This window comes from Macrosteles quadrilineatus, unplaced genomic scaffold (genome assembly GCF_028750875.1).
Source record: "Macrosteles quadrilineatus isolate MER2022 unplaced genomic scaffold, UCM_ALF_1.0 Scaffold_5__1_contigs__length_97177068, whole genome shotgun sequence".
Classification (NCBI taxonomy): Eukaryota; Metazoa; Arthropoda; class Insecta; order Hemiptera; family Cicadellidae; genus Macrosteles; species Macrosteles quadrilineatus.
In genome coordinates, this window is record NW_026542598.1 from 76,883,195 (window position 1) to 76,905,368 (window position 22,174).

Genomic DNA, 22,174 nt, shown 5'->3' on the forward strand with positions numbered 1-22,174 from the left:
AGCTAATGTGTTTTACCATAGATAAAACCATAGAGATAAAACCCTAGATTAAACATACTCCTTGAGGTGATAAAACCAAAATAAAACATACTACCTCAGGTTTTAATAAATATTAGCATAGACGAGCTAGACTAACCAAGTTCGCTTTATCTATGATATTAGCATACTATAACCAGGGTAATCTATGATTTTGGGTACAAAGTACTAAAAAAAAAAGTGCGTAACTAATATCATGATCATTTTTATGCCAAAATATGTAAACACGAGGTGCAAAACCATCATAATAATTCACATGAGTTTTAGTGTAAACATATGTGGGTACGTATTTTTCTTTCAAAATAAACAATCTTTAGTACTTGAAACGGAGTTATAGGAAAGTCATTATGGAGTAGTTGATAGATAGTTTATTTTTGTCGAATTCAAAATTACTTATGAAAAATGCACAGAGATACTTTTTATCTATGTGGATTCGCTTGTTATGTTGCATTCTACAAATGTAAGTTTAATTTACCTTCTTTATTTTTAACGTTACTTAAGTAACAGTTTTGTTGGACACAAAAAACATAAGGTACTTTTGTCCCAATTAACAAATATTTAATTAGGTAAACAGAATAAGTTTATACTTAAAGATAACGTACTCACTCTAATTCTAGGTCAAGTTTGGAAACTCTCAAACTTGCCACGTTTTCCAACTTCCCTTCAATTAAGTTGCTGGGTGAAATTGTGTTTACAAACTGTCAACATTGTATTTAACATAACCTTGTTTTTTGTTGTTGTTGTATTGGAGGAGAACCACGCGAATATACTAGTTTCAAATATTCGTGGGGAGAACCGACTCTGGGAAATAACTTACGCTAATAATTCATTGGATTACATTAAAATAATTTGACATATTATTAAATAAGTTCTCATTAATATTTTTACGTATAGCTAGGTTATCGGCGTAAGGGACCAAATTATATGGTCACAAATATCACTCTCCATAGTCCACTTAATTTCTTGGACTCTGCGTACCCACCCAACTATAAACCAGGAAAGTACAAACTACCCTCAGCTGTCAAACGGGCCAAATTAAAATGCCAACACCCCCAGTGCAAGAAATGAAACAGAACAGAGGAAGAGACTCCGCCACGTGTCCGTCTTCACGTTGTGCGATTTACCCGACCGCAATATAATAAATCAAATGACCACGCGTGTGTAAATATTTTAGAAAATACGGTATATATTATATAGTGTTGCGTGATCAAAGCAGGCCCACTTTTATAAACGGGCAGACTGGGCATATGCCCAGGGGCGCTGGAGGTATGGGGGTGCCCACCGGGTGCTGGGTGTTTAGGAGAAAAGGGGGCAGCATATGTAATATGAAATAGAAATGTAGCATATGAAATAGAAATGTATTTCCTTCCCCCACGGTACCCGAGGCCTTAGTGCAACAGCTGTTTCGGAAGGCCGGGACTGCGGCGTTGCCACTTTTATCTCGCTACAGACTTGTAGTGGAGGCAGGAGGCTATGTTTCAACTATAGAATTTTGATTGATATTAGTTAACAATAAAATAAATACTGGTTATAAATGGTGATTTGTATACATTTTAATCGAACTTTACGTAGTGGTTTGAAAACATCATAGCATCATGTGCAAACGGAAGTCGAAGATACTGAGATTTCATTGGATGCATTTTTTTCTTTTGTTTTTATTCCAGTAATGCCTGGCTTATCGGACGCGATACGTGCTAAGAGTTTGTTGAGAGCTAAATCAGACAAGTACCTACCTCTAGAGTCTAGGATGCCGAACATCAAAGTTTTCAGCGGGTCTTCTCATCCCGATTTAGCGCAAAGAGTGGTTGATCGACTTGGGATTGATCTGGGAAAGGTGGTCACCAAGAAATTCAGTAATTTGGAAACATGGTAAGATGTCTTCTTTTCATTACTTTATTTAAACTTAATTATGTAATGTTGGCTACTTACCTGCCAATGTTAATGGTTTTCGCCTAATTATCACGTGTGTTGTTTGTACCTCTTAAGCTTACTTAGAATAATTTATTTCAATCTCCCAATAAGTGTACTATGACATATTGGTTTAACTGGGTGTAGCCTACTGGTTTTATATTGCTCTAATTGGTTTGTTAGAGCCTAGCCTACATGTTAAATTAATCTGCCATAACTTGTTATGTGGTTGTAGATGGTATTCTAGGGCCTTAATCCATCATTGGGATTCTTTTAGGTAATTGGGCCTTTGCATTATTAACTTAGCTTATAAAAGTAACCTATTAAAATATCAGGGCTTGTTTACGCCCCACATTCATTCGATTAAAACTATCGATACGGTATATCAATTAGCCTACTGTATTTCATTCGATTGTTTAATCCATTTTTTATCAATTTTCCCTACTTTTTTATCATTATTTTTTTTGTATCTTCAATCAACTTCAATTTCAATTGAGTTTACATTCAATATTGAATGTAAACTAAAGTGAAGCCATATCAGTTTAAAGGTTTGTGTTTCAAAACCGAACAATAAGTAACAGTGTTTAGGAAGTTTAACTGAAGGGAGGGCCGGGTACTCCCTAATTTTATGCTTGCCAAGTGGGCCTAGGTTAATTTAAAAGTAGCCTAGGTAATTTAAGTTGAAACTCATCTCAATTAGCCTAATGTTTTCATACTGTATATATTCATTTTTTCAAAATTATTTATCAATAGGCCTGCTCAGAGAGGGGTTATTTAACGATAAACCCCATGAACATGTAAACATATATAGGAGTAATAATTTGATAGAGTTTTATCTTTTGATTATAGTTATATACAAAATATAACCAAAGAAATCTATAACGGTCTCACAGACCAAAGACACCAAATGTGTGATAAAAATCATGACACCACTCTAGGGTTAAAACTCATTCAATCGATATATTTCTATATCTAAACTTTTTAAGTTCTTTCATCCAGAAGACACAACCACTGCAGCAAACCAGCAGATTATCGGCATTTCCATTTACCTGATGAAATTTTCACTAAAATATTTCTGAAAAGTAAATGCCTACAATGCACACAGTAGGCCTATAGTTTTTCTTCCGCTTAACCTACCTAATATAAGTTACAAATGCACTACAGCAACAAGATTTTTTTTAACTTTCATCTTGACGATGAAGCTTGGTTGGTACCGGTATACATTTGTTTGTGGTCTAACCACCTGTTCATAACCAACCACCATTGCAGTTAAGACCATCTTCGAGAATAAGGAATTCTAAGAAATGTAGTTGTTGCAAGTGAATGATGAACTAACGTTGAAGTCAAGTGGGGGAGAACTGTTATCTATATATATAAAGCTCAAATACCACTGACTCATTCACTCACTCATTACGAAATCTCAGAAACCATAAGACCTAGGAACCTGAAACTTGGCAGGCATCTTCCTTTTGGGTAGTAGACGCTCACTAAGAAAGGATTTTACCCTCCGACCTCTGGGCTCCGCCCCAGTGGCTCTGGAGTTTCCCCTGTTAACCTTATGAGTACTCATATTTAAATGGAATTAATGAATCTTAACAGCTGTTTCAATGAAACAAGTTGGTTCTTCTATGATGTTCAATTGCATTAAAGTTACAAGGATTACCAACAGGGTGCAGCACTATTATTTCTTTTACATTTATGACAACAGCTAATTTGCAACCAAAAGGTGAGTGAGCGTAGCGAACGAACTTCAACCTGGAGGCGAGTTAGCAAAGCGAACGAGCAAACCTGAAGGCAAGTGAGCGCAGCGAACGAGCTCTAACCTAAAAGTGAGTGAGCGTAGCGAACGAACTTCAATCAGGACGTGATTGAGCCATGCGAACGAGCTCACTTATGAAGTTAAACGGGGCAAAGCCCGCTGGTACAGCTAGTAGCCTATATTATTATATCTGTTAGTCTGGACTCATTAATTAATTTTATTTCTATATAAAGCTGATTTAATATTTACAATTCTAAGATTAAAAAATGAATAAAAACAAGACTTTATTTTTAGTTCTTACAATTGTATGTTATAATTATTTAATTCAATAAGTACGTAACAAAAAACAAATCAAGGTACTAACACAGGGAAGTAAGATACAGAGGAAACATTCAATGGTACACTTAAGTCGTGTCTAGCACCAGTCGCTGGTGTCTAGTGCAAATTCTATTGGTCGTCCCCTTCCGCTCTCCTCTCCCCCTCACCACCACTTACTACAGCGCTCACGCTGTAGGAAGAACCCGTGTGCTACAACTGCTGTTGTAAACAATAGACATTTGGGCTCTTCGTTACTCGGTATACTAGTATATTTCCGCCCCACCATTCCATAGCTAAAAGCGCTTGGTTGTTCCATAAGCGAGTTTCCTCTGTATCTTGCCTCTCTGTGGTGCTAAATTATTTTTTTTAGCTCTACAAAATGGTTTAGTCAATGTTTTTAAATAGGGTAATTCTATGTTTTGATGGTCAAAAATGAGGAAAACCAATTTTCACCCCTATATAGGCCTGGCCTAACCCCCATTAAACTATGTTCCCATGGTCCAATCATGCTGGTTCACAAACTCGTTTGATTAAACATAGGTTTAAACACTTTATACCAAATTTCATCATACCGGTACTGGGATTATTTTAACATGGCATTTTTGGTCTCTGAGGACATCAAAAAGTAAATCGGTCTTGGGTCGAGGTCTTATACTATGAGACCTACGGTAATAGCTTATTCCTTACATTGGAAATCTGCTAAAATCAAAATTATTGCACCTTATGAAAGACGTTAAAATTATGCTTTTCACCAGTTAATCTATACTATTATACCTTTATAAAAATGTACAGCCTTCGTTCCACAGATCAAAGGGAATAAAACTAGGCCCACATTTTAAAGTCAAGTTTCCTTTTACTTTCTTTTAAGGTAAGGCCTGTGGCCTGTGTACGCATGGTTTTCATAGTTCAGTTATTTTTCATGTCAGTCTCATACTACTTAGGTTGTTAACATTATTGACTCATGTTTACAGTGTGGAAATAGGAGAGTCAGTACGAGGAGAAGATGTTTATATAGTACAAAGTGGCAGCGGAGAAATCAATGACAATCTGATGGAGCTTCTTATAATGATCAATGCATGTAAAATTGCTTCAGCTTCAAGAGTCACAGCCGTCATTCCATGCTTCCCCTACGCCCGACAGGACAAAAAAGACAAGGTAAAATTTTGAGTAATATTGAATTATAGTTGTTTATTATTCTTTTTACAGTTATTTGGGAAAAATTGAAGTTTTAGTCTTGTCAAATTCATGTAGTGTAATACATTTGCAGAATTTCTTACTACAATTATGTTGTATCTCTCAAAGAACAAGTAGGCCTACCTAACTAGTTTTAATGCAAGTGGGTACCATAATTAAATCTAGTCTTAAATACAGCGGCTTTCAATAAGCTGTGATACATTCATTCTAAGTTACATATGTAAAAAAATTCATCCCTACTATCTTATGTTTGTACTTAACAAAAATACTAGAAAAATTTCCTTAGGTGTTTAATCTACACTGTTAAAATGCTATTTATGCCATTTATGATACTTTCATAAAATAGGCAACATAAATTGTAAGAATTAAATAGACAAATCATTAGTGACTGTCAGTTATAGCAATGTAAATCAATAATATAAATAAAAGCAGAACCAAACGACCTAAATTAAAAGTAACCATTGAATTTGATGGTATAAAGAACAATATGCAAATTATTAGAACTACCGATTTTTAAATCATTTCATTTGATTGGAATCCAAACCCCATTTTAATTGGGAGGATGATATGATGTTGCTCAAGACAGTGGATAAATCAAACATTAAACTACATTGGCTAGAATCATATATAGTGAGTGAAAATAATTTGGTTTTGTATAAAAAATACACCTAATTTATTAAGAAAAGACTAGAGAAGCATGATGTTTGCAAAGTTTTTGGGTTTTACTTGGAGGAAGGTTGTGTGCTGATTACAAATCATTCACCTCTGGCTTTGTCAGACAGAGATTCAAGGTCATCCAGTTGGCTGCAAAGGTCTTTATACTGAGGGCCCAATGGTCCCAGCCCCTTTTTTGCTCTCCAAACAGATTAAAATCAAAAGAGGCACATTCCTTTTTGTCCCTTTTTGGTAGAGGTTGTCTATTTGGTGCAGGGTAGTTTTAAAATGTTATATTTTCGTAGTTTTCAATAGGAAATATAAACTTCTTCCTTTATTATTATTGTTTTTTATATATTTTAAAACATTTCTACTGGTAAATTTTAAGTAATTATTGTGTTTTCATTTTTTTTTACAATTTTTGAAGTTTCCTAAATATTTTGTTGATTTACATTGAGGCCTACTATTTAAATTACAGTACAATTACATTAAATAAGAGTATATTAATTCACGTTCACAATTTTTGACTTAACTTGTAGGTTTGTAAACTGTGTGTGGAGAACATTATATGTAAATAATATGTAACTTGTTATTTAGGGCATTGATAAAGTGTAGGCAAAGTTATGATGAATATTTGATTAAACACTTAACTAAAATGTAATTAAAAACTGTTATATGTATTTCTTCTTTTTTTAATAAATTTTCATATACTGGTACGGTACTGAATTACTTGGAAATTCCAGTCCAAACACAATACGTACAGATAAGAAACCAATTTTAATTTTTATGGTTTGTAAAAACCTTTGAGTTGTTTTTTGTGCCATAATTTTGCTTGAAATATAATTTGAACCCATAATTTGATTTCAAAGTATATGTATTAACTGATTAAAATTCTAAATTGAGGTCACTTTAAAAGTTAATAATACATTGTTGATTTCAGTTTTAAAAACATGATTTCACAAAACAAGATATAATTTTAAGCAAATATTATGGTATATTTGTTGTTGTTTAATCTTGAGATAATTTTTATTTCTTAACATGTTGATCCAGAATCATTTTATTTACAACAACTTGTTGACTAGTTGTTTACGTAATTATGACATGGGACTGTTTCTGACGCTAGAAAGTTTCTTTTTAACAACCATATTACGTCATAAGTTTGATAAAACCCAAATAGAGGCTATCTTTCCTTCATTATAACTGATATTTTTTACATACATTCATTTCTTGGTTGTTAACATATTGAGGAATTAATGTATCTATATTGTACAGGCCTGATTGTAAAACATCGAAACAGTTAGTTCTATAAGCCTACTGATAATGAAGTGACTAAATACAATAATAAACAGTGGTTACAAAATATACTTTGATGCACCAATATACTATTTCATGACATCATAGCTCTGTAATATCACAAACCTTATCACATTTGACTATAACTACTGACTGTAATTTCCGCTTAATAGTCAATTGGCCATTTTTTGATATTGGAAAGAAGTGAAATCACAAATCCTAAAAATAAGTAAAACGCCTACTTTACTCAATTCGGTTTTTTTTTTGTTTTTTTTTTATGCCAGTGGCATTTCACGAGAGAGTTACGTTAGGTGTGCATCAATATTTTGATATTATATGTTGTTTAAGAGCTCAGTTTTATTTCTCTGTTATGTTAGTGTAAGCTACTATAGTTCGGCCGCTTAGAAAGCGACCTCCTCCAGCATTGGTTTAGCATTAGCGCACAGGTCGTTTTCTAAGCGGCTGAACTATAGTACATTACTAACATGGACTGAATGTGGTTTTCCACCCTGACGTCAGAGAGCCAATTGGTGACTTAATTACGAGCTTTGAGACAACAGATCAATTAAATACTACTTCTTAGCCCTGTTAAACAGACAAGCTATACGATAATATTGACAGTTGGTAGGGCTACTAACAAAGTATGACTATTAATCTATTTAAATGCTGTAGGCCTTCTATTTATTATAATTATTTCATAAATTATTCTTAAGTTCACATCAAAAAATTTTCTCCAAGTTGATGAATTTCGATAAATGATCATTCGTCTTGCTCCTATATATTTTAATGGTTTTTGATGATTATGGATATTTTGTTTTAGGCAATAATAGGTTAATGGGTTTTAGAAACATGAATATTGTAACGTACCAAGTAGCCAAAACATAATTTTAAAAGTTTTGGCTGCTTAGTCTTAAGTTTCCAGGATTCTTATTAAACTTTTAGGCGTTACTAGCAGTTACCCGGCGCGCGTTGCTGCGCTAACAACTTTTATTTTAAATGGTAAATTTGTTCTTTACAATCTATATATTTATATATTTATTAGATGTATGAATATATAAGTTTTTACTTTTTAAGTTTTTATGTTTACATATTTTATACAATTTATACAGTAGTTTTTATACAGTAGGGGAGAATTTAAACGTTGTTGAGTGCACAGGTGTGCTGCGATTGGGGTTTAATATATTTGGACTTATCTAAAAGTAAAATAGTTTTCTGTGATGCATTCTGTAGAAATATTGTGGGGCTATTCCAAATCATGACTAATACAGAATGTTGTGATTATTCAAACCAACAGTTGGTGAAAGTAAACATCTGCTTTTAAATTATATTTATTTGTAAACATTGTAGTTCCAAAAGTCTGACATTGGACCCCTTAAAAACCTCTAGGGTAGGAGCCCTTTTGACGAATCTGCACCAAACTTTACACAAACCATCCTTGAATAATGCTTAATAATGCCTGAAAGTTTCATTACAATCTCTCAAGTGGTTTTGGAGTCCATAATGTTCAAATATATATATATATATATATATATACAAACTTCCTCTTTTATAAATATAGATATCAGCTTGAAAGTGTTTTTGCTAATGTACAAATTTTTAGTTCTCTATTAATAAGATGGCTCCTCATTAAGGCAGTTTCAACATGAAATCTGAATAAAACTATGATAATGAAAACATTTAACTAAAAGTATCCTGAATCTTCAATTTCACGCTGTTCATTTGGTACGCTCATTCACACACTGAATAGGTATCTTTTAAACTAACTTTATCATCGAGCTTCTGTGTGCTTACTGGTGCTTTCTTTTGCATTAAGGTACGTAGCAAAAATCCCAGTACGATTTGAAGCTAGTCTAGACGAAGCGATGAGTGAAATCCTATTGTGACATTTAATATATTGTTCCAATTTACTAGTTCTTTGTTTGATTATTCAGTAGTCAAAGTGGTGAACAAAGTCCAACATTGTGCAACAGTATCAGTAATAAAAGTTTTCTGATTTGACAGGGTGGTATAGATGATGATTCAAACGTGCCACGGACCATGAAATTTGTAATCAATGAGTGGAAGTTCAGGGTATTTATTTTATTTATCAAAAAGACTAAACATGGAGGACTCAAAATGGTTCTTGCGATTTTGCACTTGGCGGTATATTTTAACACATGGGGTCAACTTGTCTGTTAAATTTGACCATGGTGTCTACTCTCCGGGAAATTCGGGAAAACCGGGAAACCTCCGGGAATTTTATCTTACCATGAAATGTCCTGGAAAACTCCAGGAATCCACCCAAACCTCCGGGAATCCGTAGCCCAGTCATCGGAATCGTCGCCTAACCGAAACACTACCGCTTTTGTTGCCACGATCGCGAGAGACGATTATCGGTGTCGCCGAAGCCACGTGAGATGCCTACGGGCGTTGCCGCGATCGCGGGAAAGATTATCGGTGTTGCTAAAACCGCAAGATATGCTTACGGGTATTGCCGCGATCGCGGGAAACGATTATCGGTGTTGCTAAAACCGCAAGATATGCTCACGGGTATTGCCGTGATCGCGAGAGACGATTATCGGTGTCGCCGAAACCACGTGAGATGCCTACGGGTGTTGCCGCGATCGCGGGGAACGATTATCGGTGTTGCCGAAACCGCAAGATATGCTCACGCGGGTATTGCCGCAATCGCGAGAGACGATTATCGGTGTTGCTAAAACCGCAAGATATGCTCACGGGTATTGCCGCGATCGCGGGAGACGATTATCGGTGTTGCCGAAACCGCAAGATATGCTCACGCGGGTATTGCCGCGATCGCGGGAAACGATTATCGGTGTTGCTAAAACCGCAAGATATGCTCACGGGTATTGCCGCGATCGCGGTAGACGATTATCGGTGTTGCCGAAACCGCAAGATATGCCTACGGGTATTGCCGCGATCGCGAGAGACGGTTATCGGTGTCGGCCAAACCGCAAAAATGCATACGGGTGTTGCCGTGATCGTTGACGGTGTGACGTTTTGTCGCTGGTGTTGAAGATACTGCAAGATATGCTCACTGATATTCCCACAATCGCGGGAGATGATAACTGGTGTCGCCTTACCTACCAGTTATACTGTTTTATTAGGTTGTATAAAATATTATTCTTTGGAAATGTTTTGTTTCAAATAATAATAATCATTATTATTAATAATAATAATAGCCTAATAATAATCATTTTCATTTATTAGCGGGTTGCGATTAGTTAAACGGGTTCCGATAGTAGCTCCTTAAAATTCAGGAATTTGTCTTGAATTCTCCTGGAAAACTCCTTGAATTTTTCAAACCAGGTTTAGTAGACACCATGTTGACTAAAATTAAATAATCAAGCCTCACTGATTTTATTTTTACTGTACCGTACTTAATTTTCAATAGAAAGTATTTTTTTAATTTGTTTACAGTGTGGCTAAAATACTGCTAAAGTAACAACTGGCTGGGTTACCAAGATAATTGCATTCATTATTACAAACTACTAATCCTTTAATGCTTGTTGCTAACATGAAAGCATAAAAATTTTTTTGTAACTAGTAATTTAACACTTTATTAAAATTGTAATTTTTACGCCTATTTATGCTGAATTAATGTTTAACCATATCAAGAAAAGTTTCAAAAACTAAAAACTATTATGTATGTTATTGTTACCGGGATTGTTATTTGTTATGGTCACATGCTATAAAATTAATATATGTAGCATTATGTGAATTCAATGGTTCCCTCATGGTCACAACAAAATGGGATTTATTGCTTTGATTTGGCAGGCTCTCAAAAATTAAGGTCTTAAAATCTCAGACTGATCAAGAAATGTAAATTTAAATTGGTAAATTTACTGACTAACCAGAAAAATTGAGGCGATTTTATAGCCAAGTGATTTCTAGATTGCATAAAATTAAGTGCCTATTTTATTTTTCTAGCTGTCTGCTTCTTGAGTTAAGATTTTTGGGAGTCTACTATAATCACTTACCTGCCAATTAATACCAATATAAGAACAAATTAAATGACAAAGTAAACAGCAAACTTCCCTACGACAGCTATGATTTGCATTATTTGACATCATTTCTGCTCTCTTGTCAAATTAGACCTACTAATATTTGCATTTGCACATTAAAAATTACCAGTAAATGCTTGGGACACAATTGCTAACAAAATTCAGTATTTAAAAAATGTTTAATTCACTAATCAATTAAAAAATTTATTAAACAACAATTTTTGTCAAATTGTATTTTATTTACAGCTGTTCATGTTGCAAAGCAGTTACTATGTTATTTTTATTTATCCTAAGTTTAAAAAAAATGACAATCATGAGACTCAATCAATATGAAAAATAATTATATCAATGTTTTTAATTGAATACATATTTGTTACTTAACTCAAATTAGTTGTTCCAACAGTGAAATCAAGTTTTTTAATCGGTCACATTTTGAGTCTCGTGGCAATTAGTTATATAAGCCCCAAACATGTGTGGATTTGACCCGTTGTGTTATCACTGTCCGTTGGACATTGATATACTGCCGACATATGTTCACTATTTTCAGCTATTTATGGTTTCCTGGTGCACTGCCAGTTTAATTTGTGTTGGTACAGCCTCTGCCAATTGCCAAAGTTCATACTATCTCAAACAACTTTGTTTGATATCGCTCATATTTTTGCTGACATGGTCAATTATAACAGTCTACTGATAAATGGAATTTCATAGCTTTGCGCTATCAGATTTAATTCAAGTTATTCAGGGTAATGTTGAGAATGTGATCTGATGAAATTATAACTTTTAACAGAGTGACTTGATGTAAATCAATTTAAAATTACTAATACAAACTAAACTGAATCAATAATCGCAGATGAATGAGATATTTCTTATCAGTGATATAAATTCTCTTCATTGGTAATTTTTATCTAGGTTTTTTGCACATAAATTTTGCACCAATCTCTCTGCATATTTGGTGACTTTCCTTGTCAAATAATACAAATACAATGGTAAATAATCATGCTTAAATAAATCTGATAGTGTCTGGCTAGAAACTATTCGATCATTGAAAAATTACCTGACTATACTCCGTTTACAAAATTTAGGCGGTTTGAGGGGAAGATCCCCCATCACTTTTTTAGCGAATTTCCCTATAGGGAAGTAGCTATTATCGTAGGTGGCACGGTAACACCTAGACCCTAGAAATATATTTGATTGAAAATCAATTCAGACAAATGGAAATTCCACTTAGTCGGCAGGTTTGCTGCAGCGAAGCTATTCTACTATCTATATGTAGTAGCTGATTGAGGTTTTGGCAAACCTCAGCTGTTGATCTATTGCTTTCAAGGTAGGATCAAGTGGAGGGAATAGATTTCTTCCCCTAAAACTGCCTAAATTTTGTGAATGGAGTATAATTGAAAATGTTGGGCCTTCTATAGAGACATTCTAAGGCTCCCAAAAGTATGCTCCTGTAAAAAAGTTTGAATGTTAGTTTTGGTTACAATACTTTGAAATAGGCTGTTTTTTTGCTTACTGATAAACTAACCTATTTATAGTATAATGCGTTATATTCGGCTTAAGTAAATACAGAGAACAATCTACTTGAGTTTATCTGTTGCTTCATACTTTAGTCTTGAAGTGGTTACCTGATTTGAATCTACTGATTGATATATATTTTTAAGTTGATGAATATTTTTCATCATAAAAAATTACATGACTAATTAAAAATGTAGGACCTTCTATAAAGATGTTTTAAGGCTCCTGATAAATTATGCTCCTGTTTGAAAGATTGAATGTTAGCCTTGGTTATAATACTTTATAATAGACATGTTTTTGCTTACTTCTGAACTCACCCATATAGTGTACTGCGTTAGATCCAGCTTTAGCAAATACAGAGAATAATCCACTTGAGTTTATCTATTTAGTTTTGAAGTGGTTACCTGACTTGAATCTACTGATTGATATATTTGAAGTAGATGACTATTTTTTCAGGATGCTGCACATTGGTATACTGTAAGTACAGTCAGCCAGGTTTATAACGTGCCTTTATCTGTTTCTAGCTTAGAACAGTTCTGCTCTTCACATTTTGTTTCTCTGTACATTTTCGTTGTATGACAGTCGAGACTATTGTTTGGTGAGAAAACATTTTGTAGGAAAATTATATTGGAGGTTGCAAAGATGGTATGGATGCAGACAGTCAATATTTTGACATTCGAATCAGAAAATCAAGTTTAGTCAAAGTCAACATCGAAGGTAGTTTTAAAATCATTATATCTCAATTAGAGAATTTATAAAATTGGTTTTGTATCATAAAATTAATATTATATTCCCAGTAATGCAAATGGGTTTTTATTGAAAACAATTTATTTTTTTACTATACAATTCATAAATTTGTCCTTAAAGATTCACCAAATTCAGTTTGAAAAGCTACCAGTACTAATGTGATAAAAACTATTTAAAGTAGCAAAATGGCTTGAAGTGCGAGTTTAAATAATAACCTTTTTTTTGATACTTGAACTTTTTATATTTCCCCTTTCAACATCTCCCATCTTTGAAACAGCTGTTTGTATTTGAAAATATCCCTTTTACTAAGCAATATTGTTTGAACGATGTTGGCAGTTGAATAAGTAAATCAGGGTGGTACAACTTGGAGGCAGCTTGGTTGTAATCAATAAAGGATAACTTGTGTCAATGTAGACAAAGAAAGCCAACGGATACATAAGGAACTATCTACGTTTACCTGCGTTAAGTTACAGAAGTAATAAAAATCCTCTTAATCAGTCACAAATAGCTTCAACATTAAATTATAATTAATTTGTTTCCCTATTTTTGGTCCAAAATTGAACGATATTTGAGACAACCGCTGTTTACATTTGTAAATGTACAGAGAACTACAGTTGAGTGATATTGTTAATATTCTATTCTCTTTTAAAATAAGTAATATTGATGTGCATTTCTGACCAGATTAACAAATGCATGGAGAGATATAGGCCCATTTTAAACATAGCGGGTTGCTATTTTGTGTTAATTTGTGATAGATCATGTTTGTAACTCAGTGTACAACACCAATGCAATTGACGATTGTGACCTTTCAAGTTGCCCTTTAATGATTTAAAGAGGCTATAAAGTCTTAAGAGGGGCTTTTGCTTAAGAAAACAAATTACAGTATATTAACCTTTGTGTGCTAATCAAATTTACTAACTCCTGGTTATTTTTTCTTGTTGTCTTTTTAACCCCTACATTTTGGTGAAATTTTATATTATTTACTTATTCTGATTTATTATACTGTTAATGTTACATAACTTCTAGTGTATCGTTTGAGACGATAAGTGGATGGGTTGTCGTGCAATTTGTTGTTATTAAGGTGATTTGAGTCTAAATTCTGTGCCGTGTTTGAGCCAAACAAATTTGAAATGACTCCTCTGAAAGCATAATGAGGTCAAATTTTCATTGTTAAAATGTTATTGGTCGGTAACTACAGTTTAAATAGTGGAATTAGCTCAATAGATCTCTGTTTTAATTAACTATGATGGTTACCATCTTGGCTATAAACAATGAAAATATTTGAAAATTTAAGTTAAAATATTTATACCAAAACAAAAACTACATTTCTTGTAATTTTAATATTAATTGTTTAGCTTTAATTTTTGAGAATCCAGAACAAAAATTAAAAACTGGAATTTTTCTATTTTAAACTGTAAAAGCTTTTGAATTAAGTTGGGTTGGATATGCAAACACCTGTTTTGGTGATAGTTTTGCCATCTCGAAGCTTTTCTTTATTTTCTTGTTTATTGCTTTTTTAAATACTAAGCTTTGTTTTGTGTCGTCTGTGTTTATTTTCGGTGTACCAAAAACCTTGGCTGACTGTATGTGTTAATGTACAATTTTTGCTGAAAGTATTTTAATATAAACCAAAATATTTTTTGAAATTTTGTGTTATTCACTTTAGGAATGTGTAGGACGAAAGTGTTAGATTCCGTATAAACATCTGGAAATGGTTACACTTATTAAAATATGCCTTAAGGTTGTTGTAAATATAATTTCCCCCAAACATGAGTACTCGTACTAAGCTCGATAATAATTTGTATATTACATAGCGTACTAGTTTGTAATGGATGGTGAAGAGATAAATTGAAAAAAGTAACGAATAATGCTAAAAGGTAAATAAAATTAAAAGATATTCCTCGTTATTATTTGTTCCCGATTCACTTTTCCTCACAACCTGTTAAGAGAGGTTTCATAAAATATTTTAAACTAAGCTATTCTTTTAAAATATTTTAATAAGTTCCAAATATAAAAAAGTTGTTTTAAAAGGTTCGATGCTTACATTGTATGAGAATATAGTAGCAATCCTAAGTAAACATACAACCTAAATTAAATGTCGAAAAATTAAAAATGTTAGCCGACTTGTTCTCTTAATACATTTTTATTAGTTAGAAACAGATAATTGTTGGAATAGGCAGTCAATATTATCTGGCCGTATGTTTAGCGACTTTTGTAAGTTAATTGCATTTAGCAGTGTCAATAATAGCAGCTTTTTTGCAACCAATCCAACTATAGCCGACATGCAATAATCGTTTTTGGATAATGTTGTAGTTAGAACTGTTAAATTAACTTATGCTTGAAGGCAATGTTTTAGCTTTTTGCCAAGATCTTGGATGGATAGAATTATAAATGTCTCAATAAACCACTAGAGCAGAATCACCAATTTGCTTTCCTCATGTGGTTATTTAGAAATCAGTAAAAATAGACAACAATGTTTTTTTGTTAATTGGCTATAGCCGTAGACAGGACTGTTTTTAGCAATTTTCCTTTTTTACATTTATCTACTGTGAATAATCTTGTGTATTTGTTGAAGTGTTAATGCTAATAAAGATGTTTGATTAGTAGTAGTTAAGATTCCATTTTTAGCCATTACAATTTTGTAAACTGGATTACACCATTTAAGTCAAAGATAACACTTAACATTTCAGGGTTTGGGGGTTATAATTTTCCAAGGGTGTGTGTATTATATACTGGGAATTCAAAACCCAATTTTTGTACTGTGATGTGTTTACCTTTTGATCTCTCAAATATGCATACTAATTTAGTTCTTACACTTAACTATAGCCTAACATTAAGTTTAACTGGGGAAAGATGATTTTACTTTTAAAATGTTATTGTATTTAGAGCTCCAATGCTTTGCAGAGTCGGGCTCCGATCTCGGCCAAGCTTGTGGCCAACATGCTGAGTGTCGCCGGGGCGGATCACATCATCACCATGGACCTTCACGCCTCTCAGATCCAGGTGAATATGGAGATATGTACAGTAGTTTATATTCGGATAATCATGAACTAGTACATAAGTTTGATTGTCATAAAGGAGCTACATTGAACTTATGGTATGTTAGGTTTTATTTAAGGAACAAATTTTCTGACTGAAGAAGTCTCATATTAGGTTGAAATACCAATGTTAAATGTTCTCTTACATCTTATTGTGTATCTAATGGCCCCTGGATTTTAATGTTTTCAGGTAAGCTAAATAAACTCTACCCCTTTAAAAGCCCTGACTAATGTATTGTGACTTTGTGACCTCGTAGTATAATCTATGACTAATGTGACCCTCTAGTAAAATATGTGACCTTCTAGTAAAATCTGTGACTTATGTGACCCTTTAGTAAAATCTGTGACTTATGTGACCTTATGGTTGCTAGTAAATGTGTCTTTGGGACCCTTATCCATGGCTTTTGATGACTTCCATGATCCCCAAGTAAAATCTTTTACTATCATTGACATGTTTCATTTTGTCTCTGGTGACAGAAAGTGTCTTAAAAGTGTCCGAGACTTGTGGAACAGTCAAATTTTACCTCTTACTGATGGTTCATGATTGATGTTTAGGGCTTCTTTGACATTCCCGTGGACAACTTGTACGCAGAGCCGGCCGTTCTCAAGTGGATCAAGGAGAACATCAGTGAGTGGCGCAACAGCATCATTGTGTCTCCTGACGCTGGGGGTGCCAAGAGGTGAATATAAGTTGTTAGGTTAATCATTGTCCTTGGTTGGAATATATTGTTGATAAAAGGATTACCTTATCCACCACATTAATACATTGACCTGGCGAAGCTTTAAGGGACGAAACTAGTTGTCATACCAGCAACTGTGGTTGGATAAGGTAATCTTTTTATTTCATCACGAATATAAATCGTTAAGCTAATATAAGTTTTTAAGCTATAGACTGAACTAGACATTACATTAAAATTTGCAAGTTGTAGCCAGATTTAGAGTCACACTAATCCAAACCACGTTATGGAACTAGGACATTCGGAATAATCACCTTATATGGTCGAGTGTCCATTCATCTTTGCCATTCCATTGGTTCTGTTTTAAGAATGCAATCACCGAGGATGATCTTGGGTTTGATTGTAATATAAATCAAAGTTAGTTCCGAGATAAAAGGATTTAATCAAGGATGATGATTGCAGTGTTTTTATAATTGCGGGAAATTTTCACTGTGTTTCCCATATACCATATATCATAAAAATAGTCATAGTCATAGTCATAAAAATACATTACCAGTACTTTAACTTTTGGTGTAGTTTTACTGCATTTGTGACTAAATTGTAAAATTTTGTAAACCGAACAGGGTCCAGTCCCAATTATTTCAGATTAGCGGCACTGAGGTGTAGTTGAATTCAACCACGGACGGAGTGTTTTGATGTTAGTTTCTGATTTCTGTTCTACATGCCAACTTTTTTTTATCACAGGGGACGTAGAAGATGTCCCTTGGTCGCGAAAGATGTTAACAATTCCACCGTGACCGCAGGGATTCTCACGTCTTCCTAGTGACTGAGGACGATTTCGTTAATTTTCAATTTTACTTTGTGTTAACACTTTCGTCGTGATTTCAGAAGTCACTCTATATAAATCATTATACTAACTTGCTTACTTGCTCAAACAAATTCAACATGTACTGTCAGTAATCAGTTACTATTGTGTCCCTTATTTCATTCAAATACAATTTCCCAATCAAGCATAATGTCTTTTACCGTCATGAGTATCTTTTCACGTCAGATAATATGGTTGTTTGTTCAGAGTTCAGTTCAAAAATCGTTATTCATATAAAAAAGCTTGTATTCAATTCCATATTCAACCATGTGTTGGAAACACGTGCGGTTGAAAAACTTAAAAATATATCTTATATCTACATAAATACTTTCTTGAGTAGGTCCATTTTATTTTAATAAGTCACTGTTACTGATACCTAATATCTATTTTGATTGTTTTTCTTTTTTTCACTATAACACTTTGGTTCGTTACTTAACTGGCTATTCTTTCTTGCATACTTTTTTATATACAAAAATCTTTTTAACGTACCGTAATACATTTTATAATTGTTTTACTTTGTTTGTTTAATCGAGCCGTTTTTGGTCAATTAATTTAATTTACTTTTATACAGTTCAATTTTCAAATCCTGCATATTTTTGAGTAACGGTACTCCAAAAGTTAAAACATTTTACTGCTTTATGGTAACACTGTACTCTGCTTATGTCTTTTATAACAGGTGGTATCACAAGCATACCCTCAGTATAGTTTCCGTATTCCTATAAATAACAACTGATTTTGTTGTCGGCTACGAGTTACAACAAATCCCAGAGGCTCTACGGGGTTCTCCAGTTTCATGATAGGATTATGTTGTACTTGGTTTTTGGAGATCTCTGTAATAAGTCACTTTAAGCACAATGGTGTCGTTTTGTATCGCAGGGTAACATCGATTGCGGATCGATTGAATGTGGAGTTTGCGCTGATTCACAAGGAGAGGAAGAAGGCCAACGAGGTGGCGTCGATGGTGTTGGTGGGAGACGTCAAAGACAGAGTGGCTATCCTGGTGGACGACATGGCTGACACTTGCGGCACCATATGTCACGCGGCAGAGAAGTGAGTCAATTTGAATCAGAATTACAACCTCCAATACACCCAACAGAGGTGGCCCTACATAAAGGCGAAAGGTGGTGCCTGGGGCTGGCGCTTTTCAGGGCACAGCCGTATCTCAGGTAACACGAGAGAGGCCCGCTATTTAACTTCACCTTGGACCCCGTCATCACTAGGTGCCCCGCCACTGATACCCATCCATTTTTTTCTCCCTATTAGGGATAATCGAGATTGGATTTTCAGTTGGAGACGAGACCGGATTTCCCTTCTCATACTTAACGGGAAATGCACGTTCCACATTTAAACCTGATTTTGTAACATTTTAAAATACCTACTGATTTATGACAGATGACTGGTTAAATTAAAAAATAATAATAATAGACTTAAGAATATTGAAAATCTGTTATTAAATAAACGGTATCAGCAATATGACACATACTTTTTCCAATTAGCTTGTCAATAATCTCTATCCAGTAGGGGTAAGCGATGAGAGTAACTGATATTCAATAGGAAAAATCATAAAAGCTGCATTATCTTTTGAACAGTAATTTTTACAGGAATGGCAAAGTTTTGTTTAGAATTATAAGGACCAGTGCAGATGAATTTCAATCGAAACCGGTTTAAAAAAAATGCTTATGGAGAATAGTCAGACTGGAATTTTGCCGCTGAAATGAGCTTCGTGCGGCTGCCGCGCTACTCTAAACTCTCCCTCTAAGCCGATTCTTTGTTTTACTCAGTCAGCTGACTTGGCCGCACGCTCGCTATAGTCTACCTATTGGCCGCCGCAGGAACTATCCGAAATTCAGATATTCCCAGACTGAAATTTTAACAAAGCCATTGCGCTTTTTGTATTCATTGAGATTGTTGTGTCGGTGTAAATATTGTATATAACGTAAAAAGAACATCTTAGAATTTTTTCTGAAGATGCCACTGTGGCAAACTAACTAACAATATTGGAGGAAAAACTGAATTCTGCTGCTAACAATGACAATAAATTAAATTTTCTAGTTCTTGTCACTAGGAAAACAAACAAAAAGTGAATTTGAGATTTGTAACTGGGTCATTGCTGAACAAACCTATAAAACAGAAATTTCTTTTAACAAAGTTGTTACTATAATTAAAGAATAAAATTAATTTATTGGCACATAAGTACAGTTTACATAAAGAAAGTGCTTATAGAAGTAATTGGTGTCTCGTCCATTACATAAATATAACTAATTCAGATTTTGCCTACTATTTTTTTTTTTGCCAATTTATTTACCCATGAAGCTTAAAACAAATATCTAGTAAACAGATGACATGTCGACAACTGACGTTGGTGCTAGGATGCTTACTAACGGTGTGTTCCTTCTGCAGACTGATGGAGGCTGGAGCCACCAAGGTTTACGCTATCCTTACCCACGGAATATTCTCAGGACCAGCCATTTCCAGGATCAACAACGCCTGCTTCGAGGCTGTCGTCGTGACAAACACCATTCCCCAGGAGCAGCACATGAAGGACTGCCCCAAGATCAAGGTGAGTCCCACCTCAGGATGTCTTAAGCTCCAAGATATCTTTGATCCCCTCAACAATTTTCCAATATTCAAGCAGGATCCCAAATGCCCTTAAAATCTCATAGAACTTGTCCCGAATGTCCTTAAAATCTAATAGAACTTGTCCTGAATGTCACAAAAATTTTATAGAACTTGTCCTGAATGTCCTTAAAATCTCATAAAACTTACTTTTCGAAAGTCTGCAGATCTAAAGAAGCACAGGAAGTAACTGACGAAAATGAAGTAAGTGAACTTGGACCTTCAAATAATAAAGTATTCATAGGTACACTTGGGGATGGGTCAAAATGTAAGCCCTGGAAACTAGAGTTAGTATTTGAGGGAAAACCACAAACATTTAAAATTGATTCAGGGGCAGATGTAACAGTAATTCCCCCTGGCATAGTTGGGAATTGTTCATCAAAGTCCCTAAAACCCCATAAAACTTAAAATTGTGTATGTAGGTGATGTAGAAACCCTAATAATAAACACTGTGCCTAACGATTTTGGTTTTTATAACAAATCTTTCATATGATAAAGAATCATTGGTTTCTTTTGTTCTAAATAAACGTAGAAAATAACCGATCGATTCACAAGAGACCGGACACAGTGTACTCTTAGTTACGGGTGTTTTTTAGATGTGTGAGACCTTCCTCACGTATGAATTCACAATCAAGTTATTGTTTCTGGCCTGTTTCAGTGTATTGACGTCTCGATGATGTTCGCTGAGGCAGTCAGGAGGACACATAACGGAGAATCTGTGTCCTATCTATTCTCTAACGTTCCTTATTGAATACTGTTTTATATTAAAACAGTACAAATGTTATTATGTTAAGGAATATCAAATCTCATCTAAGGTTTACAAATATGTACCACTCTTAGAGCAGTGGTCGCTACTTATTTTTATACACAATTTGAAGTTATTCAATATTATTTAGCCGAAAAAGTTATTATTTGTATTCTAAAACTGTTACGAACAACACAGCGAGCTTCTTCTAATCAAGCTGTACATGGATTATTGATAGTGTATTATGTTAACTGTGATTAAAATGAGAATGACATTTGTGGCTTTATTTTACCTTGAAACTCGGTGAATTGTAGTGACTTTATTGTAGGTCTTGTCTGCCATGCAGCCTGTGCCGGTTTGTCTCAGGTTGCAGGTTTGGCCAGCCAAGTGTGTATTTACTACAAATGTTTTCCTGGTTTTCAAATATAAATACTATACGTGTCGATGTGTGTTTATAGTTTAAAATTTTTGTTGGATTTTATACCAATTTCATGTTGGATTTGTATTCTATTTACATTTTATTTTTATATAATGTAGACTAAGTTCAGAAACATGTCGTTAAAATAAAATAATTATACACAAAAGCTTTTTAAATTGTGGTTTTTAATTTTTGTGAACTTATATAACTCAATATACGAGTATAAAATAAATTTGAACGGATGGTGTTCTTGGCCTCTGGAGACCTCAAAAGAAAAAAAAAGTAAATCCGTTCCGCGTCTGGGTCTTCCCACAAGACCAACGGTATTAGCTTATTCCCTATATGGGAAGGAACTTTCAAATACAGAAAACAAAATGTTATTACAAAAGCTAA

General features: G+C 34.1%; 1 protein-coding gene across 4 annotated transcripts; it reads left to right on the forward strand.

Annotated features, from left to right (window-relative positions):
• Positions 1–361: 361 nt before the first annotated feature.
• On the forward strand, positions 362–21,637 carry LOC128996010 (ribose-phosphate pyrophosphokinase 1-like). Of its 4 annotated transcripts, none has more exons than XM_054421120.1 (9): positions 362–496; positions 1,701–1,905; positions 4,993–5,176; positions 9,164–9,232; positions 16,327–16,425; positions 17,016–17,140; positions 18,879–19,052; positions 20,403–20,562; positions 21,277–21,637. In XM_054421120.1, exons 1-9 carry the CDS (start codon positions 439–441, stop codon positions 21,367–21,369), a joined length of 1,167 nt encoding a protein of 388 aa, XP_054277095.1. In that variant the 5' UTR covers positions 362–438; the 3' UTR covers positions 21,370–21,637. The 4 variants fall into 4 exon arrangements, with proteins under 4 accessions (XP_054277095.1, XP_054277096.1, XP_054277097.1 ...); XM_054421121.1 differs by lacking the exon at positions 9,164–9,232 and adding an exon at positions 13,132–13,152; XM_054421122.1 differs by lacking the exon at positions 9,164–9,232 and having other exon boundaries at positions 16,309–16,425.
• Positions 21,638–22,174: the final 537 nt, after the last annotated feature.